Source organism: Folsomia candida, unplaced genomic scaffold, assembly GCF_002217175.1.
Source record: "Folsomia candida strain VU population unplaced genomic scaffold, ASM221717v1 Fcan01_Sc008, whole genome shotgun sequence".
NCBI classification, from domain to species: domain Eukaryota; kingdom Metazoa; phylum Arthropoda; class Collembola; order Entomobryomorpha; family Isotomidae; genus Folsomia; species Folsomia candida.
The window spans coordinates 3,561,319-3,568,028 of record NW_019091200.1 but is presented as its reverse complement, the minus strand read 5'-3'; the positions used below and the strand labels follow the sequence as shown (position 1 = coordinate 3,568,028).

Genomic DNA, 6,710 nt, shown 5'->3' with positions numbered 1-6,710 from the left:
GGGTTGATTCATGTGCCTAAAAATTTATGCCAATTTTGAATTTATAAGATTTTGTTCCAAGTGATCGTCGATTACATTAGCCAAACTGGCCAAATTATTATTGTATTTCACACTAATTGTTAAGTATTTAATATAATAATTCCGCAGATCGGGCTAATGGATAACTTGGAACAAATGGAGCAGTTATATAAGTCGAATTAAGGATGAATGATCTGTGTGTGTTTCTGCAAATTTGCAAAATTCGGGAGTCGAGTACAATGCAATGCTAAATCTGGTCAATTTTTGTCACACATTTCATGATGAGCCCGATAAAATCTATTTAAATATATGTATTTAAAATCTGAATTAGCATGGGAAAATTCATGCCAAAATGCATAAAAGAATCATAAAAACATGGAAAATAATTTGCGGGCAGAAAAATTTGCAACCAAAAACTTCAGTTTTATTTAATGTCATCTTTATTACTCCGTTGTTGTTATCAATTTTTATTTAGATTTTTTTCATTTATTAAAATTACTACTTAGGTAAATCTACAACGTAATCTAGTTGATTTGTTTAACGTATTAAATTAAAGAATACAAATATCGGAATAATATCACAACTTTTTGTTCTTCTTATTCTCCAGGAAAAATGAAGCGTCAAGTTTGCAATATTTTAGCATAACAATTATGCACTTCACGCTGATATTTGTAATTCAGTAAACTCTTCAAAATTAGTAACCTTACAAATTCTTACGCAGGTTTAATATGTAAGACGACCACGAAAATTCAGCTTACAAATCATTTGTGAACTCAAAATATCGACGGTGTCGGTAAACTAATGTTAAGAAACTTGCACAGTTTACTGGATTACAAACATTCGAGTGAATTGCATATGTCAAGTTTATAAATATTTCGTAACATTTCAGAACGAATTTTATCCATAAACTCATTTTGCTAATTTTTTGCGGCTTTTTGCCAATTGACATGAATACATCCACTAATTAATAATACTTTAATCAATTACCAATCACTATTTTATTTATAAGTTGAACAGTTTCATTTTTACGGGAATCACAGCTATTTTTTGTAAAAGATTGTCTCAGTCTTGCATTTAAGTTAATTGGAAAGTTAACATGTGAAGATGATAAATGGAGAAAACGTAGTTATGAATTTTTTACCAATTTTTTCGTAAAAATGGTACAGATTTTCAAAGCTTATTGTAAGTTTCGCGTGGTTTCATTGTCATGCAAAAAGCTCAATAGAAAGATTGCTTGCATTTTGTGGCATAAATAAGTTTGCTATAAAAAAATTCGCGCAATTTATTAATTACTTGCAAATAAATAATTGTGTAAATTTACATAAAAAATACGTTACCCCTAAATATACTTGTAGGAACATGATATCAAATCTAGAAATTCGTCTCTGATTCACAAGTTTGACTGGATTTTTGCATGCTTTTGAGCCTTCCTAACCGTCTAATTTAAAAAAACGAGCTAACCCTAAATCTTCCACAATCCTAAATTAACATTTTTCAACAACGGCATTGCCATAATATCCTTCAACCCCTTCGTACTAATTGCAGAACACCCATACAAATCAATATACCTCAAATTCGGACACTTTTCCGAAATTGCGCCTATCCCCATGTCCGAAATTTTGTCACACTGTCCCAAATTCAGTGTTTCCAGCTGCTCCATATTTACCGGCAATCCTAACAACGCGCCATCCCCAATATCACACGCCGAAAGGCTTAACGTCCTCAACATTTTGCACACGGTGGGATTCAGGGTTGAAATCTTTTCGCAAAAACTAAGATCCAAATGTCGCAAGGATCCGCATTCACGTAAAGTTTGAAATCCGACATCACTAATGTTGTCACATGACCGTAAATTCAACTCGGTCAACACGCCGGACAAGGGACTCAGAAAGCGCAACCCGCTATCCGTAATGTTCACGCAGAAGGACAGATTTAAGCTGGAAAGTGTTCCTATTTTTGAAATGCATTGGAGACCCAGGTCCGAAATTTTTTGGCAGTCTTGCAAAACCAAGGATTCCAAGGAGAGCATGCCGAATTCTGTGTGCTCGTTAATTTTTGGGAGTTCTATCCGGTGTTTGGACCCCTTTTCGGGGCCGGGACGTCGACAAAGTTCGCAATCAATGAGACCAACTCGGGCGAGGAAGTTGTAGGTTTTAATTTCGTGGCGGTCACTCAAGTAGACGTCGCCAGCGAGGTAGGATAAGGCTTTGTCGGTGAGATTGTAGCAGGATCGGAGGTCCAGGGACTTGAGGGAGCGGAGACCGTAGGCGATTAAGAGGGCGGCGCGGTCCGTGAGGTTGCAGCATCCGCCGAGGTCGAGACGGGTGAGGGATGGCGTTTTGGCGAGGATGTGGACCAAGCCTGAAAAGTGGAGAGAAGAATTTTTAGTATTTATGAATGATGTCATATTTTTGTAAACTTTTCAAATTGAGGATCGAATTTTGTAAACTTTGAAAATTGAGTATTATAAATCTCGTAAATTTTGTAACTAAATTTTGGAAAAATTGCAAATGTAATTTTTAAATATCCCAAATTGACAGACACATAGTTTGCATAAATCTCACAAATTCGGACCACTAAAAGTTTTATGTTTTTCATTAATTTCTATTTTAATGTGCTTACAAGACCTTGTTTATTTTCACAAATTCACTGTAATTGAGATTCAGATACATATGCGCGCAAATTGTATAAACGTGAAATTGGAAACTATAAAGTATAGAAAATCCTGTTTGAAATAAGATTATGATTGAATTAATGCACAGAATGCTCTCAAAAGTAGTCAATCTGAATCATCAATTTCATTGTAAACTTTGTAAATTTATAATAAAGGCTTTAAACTGAAGTAAAATGTGCTTAACTTAAATTAACTTAATTTACGCAATTAGAAAATTTTCATTCGACGTTTTTGCTATTAGGGTTACCAATATTTATGCTAAATAAATTTGCGCAAATAAAATTATCAAAATATTTCTTTTGCAGAAACAGAAGCAGATGAGATCTATAAACGCTATTTTAACTCATATTTAATAAAAATTGCTCTCCGACGTACCAGCATTACAGTTCGAATTTAAAGACAAATTAAACTTATTTTCAGGCTGATACAAAATTGCCTAATTTTTAAATTTTAATCAAAGAAATCACATCAGCATTATAATTTTGTAAACTTTATAAATCCACTTTTCCAACCATCGAAAAACAAGAAAATTCTATTGACAAAACTTGAAGTTTTTATTTTATAAATAAAAGTTTTGATTTTTTACGTGGTTCCAAAATATTTAACTATGCATAAATACTTAATGTAGCCAAACCAGCAGTATTATAAATCAACATTTAGCATGCAGAAAAATTTGACATTGTTACAAATAGAAAACGAGTCGATTCACTTTGTAACCTTGCAAAATCTGTATATTTACAAATGATCGGCATAATTTGAAATTAAAAGTTGAGTGAAATACTTATAAGCCGCTATTTATAACCTTAACTTCGGCAGTTCAAGAAGGTCTGGTACTGAAAATTTTGTAATCCAGTAAATTTACAAATGTTTCTACAAATTTGTACATATTACGAATGGAAATCAGTTTACAAATTTATTATCAACCTACGCAGAACAAGTGGTTATCTTTGTTTTGATAAAGTAACTTGTAAAATACATGATTTTACAAAAGTTGTGCATTTTCTTGGGCTATTCATTCACATCCTGGTGAGTTTCTTAAACATACTTTATCCAATGAAACAATTAAAATTGAAATACGTAAAAGGCACCAAGAATTATTGAATCTATTCAGTTATTGGGATACATACGACACTAATTATTTATATTTGACGTAAAGATATACCAAGTACGAAATATATGCCATTGTTTTACTTCTGTAAATAAAGTTATCTAATTTTGAAATTTCACATTAATGGAAATTTGCATAAATGTTCGTCATTTCATGTTTCGAAACATTTCCTTGGTTTGCGCATTATTCGATGTACACAAAAGATCAAGAACTTATTACGAAGTAAAAAAATCACTATAAATGCCAACTTATAAATGTTGTAACTTTCTCCAGATCAAGTGCATTTGTAAAATAATAAGTTTGTACAACTTACGCATTTCTCGATTTTATCAAGACTACTTGAATTACCTATAAATTTACTTGAATCCTTGCAACCGAGTAAACTTTTATTTTTGTGAAATTAAGAAATTAGGAGTCTTACTTAGACTCTTATCCGCGTGTGTACAAGATTACAAAAGATTTATCATTTTTGTAAATTTGTAGAAACGTTAATACGTTTATGGGGTTACGTAGACCTGTTTGAATTGCCTCAAAAATAGCGTTACTGCAACTCATAAGTACATAATTTACTTAAACTTAAACTCTAAATTTTACTCAAATTCTGCATCTCTATTTTTTCACAAAGTCAATAAATTACCATACATTTACCAACCTAAAACTTTATTCCTAACTTTGCAAAGTTTTCAAATTCCGTTCTCCTCAATTCCCAAGATTTGCAAAAAATCACATTTTTCTCACCCTCATAAAAATTTATCTTTCAAAATACTCACCCGCATCCGAAATCTGCTTGCACAGCGACAAATCCAACTCCACCAAAGAAGGCAAAATATGCATCGAATTTAACGAGTAATCCGTCACATTATAACATCCACTCAACCTTAAGTGCGTCACTTTAATATGACTCGTCAACTCGCGAAGGGATCTTTTCAGACTTAAGACTTGCACACGAACCACACCCCTTTCAATCAACGAGTGATAAGTATGACCCTGATTCGGCCGTAAGTTCAACCTCGCTTCGGTCCCCTTCCAAATCTGGCGATTTTTCAAAATTTGATTAAAATACGAACACGTCACTGCGACTCGGGCCCTGTCCTTCTTTTCCAAATAGGAAAACACCTTAGTTAACAGTTCCGGAACGAGGTGGGTGATGTGCAGGGTCGTAAAATCCTCGGAGTTAAGCGAGTCTACGTCTTCGTGCACAATTTTGACGGGGATTTCCCAATCGGGCGAGGACACTGGCGAAATCGGGGACAGGTCCACGGCCGGCGAAAGGATGGAATCCGCGGAGTCCGTGCAGTGAAAGTCGGAAGGCGACGGGGACACGGGATGGATAAGTGAGGCGGCAGAAAAGCGACATTTTTTTGCCGTTGGGGTGTAAATGAGGGCATGTGTCGTGGTGGTGGTAGTGGGGCCACTGTTGTGGGTGTGGTGGGGATGAGGACGCCTTTTTATGGAGAATGGGCCACTAGTTGGAGACAATTTTACGTCCATGGTTGGATATTTTCAAAATTTTTGGGAACTTGTGTTTCTTTATTTCTGAAAAAAAAACATGAAAAATATATTACTTTTACTTGACTCCGCCAGAAAATCTGATGATATATTTTCGTTATATGAAAATTACACTTTTTGCATTTGTGGCATCTCGTCTTACAATTTTTTTTAAAGCTGTACGCTTTTTTGATAAATACTTACCAATTTGAACTAATTCTCTCAAAATATCAACACGAATTTAAAAAAATCAATTTTCCTTCTTTTTCAAAATGAAAAATTAATTATCCCTAATTAAACAACCTGATCACTAACTTCAACAAACAACATAACCAGACTTTTTTCCTGTTGTAGCGTCGCGTCTCACCATAATTTTTAACGCAGCAGACTTATGACATTCATACATACGTACGTATGTTACACTGTTTCATAAATGCATATTTAATATCTCTCTCAAAATTCTCCGATAAAAATAATTTCTTGATAAGGTTAACCACCACTCATTGTCCAATATACACCAAAAAAATGACAGACTCACCATTTCGTGCAGGCAGGCAATCAAATAATCAAATCCATTAAACTTGACCAAATATACTCTTCTGCTCATCCCAGTTTATGCATTAATCTCACTCATCTGCTTAACAAAGTACGTACGTTGCTATTTGCGTAGCCAGACAGATTCAACACGAATTAAAACTGATAACTTCTTATCACAACGCCACAGAGATAACACTTCCAATCCAAATTTTCTCCCAAGCCCAATTTCGTTTCTTAAAACTTTTCAAACTTGAAACTTCTGAGTAACACCAACTTTTCTCCACTTTTATAAAATGTTCCCGTTTTCACAATGTATTTTCCACAAAAATGTTCTACACTCCGTAACTTAATGTCCTTTAAAGGTTAACCTCATGCCCAGAATTCCACCAGCACTTATAAAACTTTAATTAAAAATGTACCCCTTAAATTTTCAACTTGTTAATTTCCCAATTAAATTAAATTTTAGTAGTCAAATTTAATTAAAAATAATATTTCCTCCCCTTAAAATAAGTCCAAACCTGGTTAGTTTTAACCATCCCTTTCCCCAGCCAACTTGACTCTCTTGGTCGCCGTCTAAAATAAAAGTATGGCATATGAAATGAAAGGCAGGTTTTTTCTCATGGAGCAAACTAACCAAGGGTCGCTTCTTACACATCCATCCAGCCCATTGTTACATCGAGAAATATAAGATTATTTAACAAGCAAGGGATGCTTTGGTCCAGTCCGTTGGGCTGAAAGGAAACCCACTTTGGTCTGGTTCTCGTCTTATTTCTCAAGAAGAAGAAGGGGCTGCAAAGGTATATCCGACGGGACACAATTCCACACCAGCATGGGAATCCGAAGGGGTCCTGTTTTTCTTTCAAGCAACCCCAAAGAGCTCATTTT

The 6,710-nt window shown here is 34.5% G+C and overlaps 1 protein-coding gene across 2 annotated transcripts; it reads right to left on the bottom strand.

Annotated features, from left to right (window-relative positions):
* Positions 1-440: 440 nt before the first annotated feature.
* On the bottom strand, positions 441-6,416 carry LOC110853043 (F-box/LRR-repeat protein 14). Of its 2 annotated transcripts, none has more exons than XM_022101267.2 (3): positions 5,827-6,416; positions 4,571-5,336; positions 441-2,379 (listed from the first exon to the last, which is right to left on the bottom strand). In XM_022101267.2, exons 2-3 carry the CDS (start codon positions 5,289-5,291, stop codon positions 1,481-1,483), a joined length of 1,620 nt encoding a protein of 539 aa, XP_021956959.1. In that variant the 5' UTR covers positions 5,292-5,336; positions 5,827-6,416; the 3' UTR covers positions 441-1,480. The 2 variants fall into 2 exon arrangements, with proteins under 2 accessions (XP_021956959.1, XP_021956960.1); XM_022101268.2 differs by lacking the exon at positions 5,827-6,416 and adding an exon at positions 5,493-5,679.
* Between the last annotated feature and the right edge of the window lie 294 nt (positions 6,417-6,710).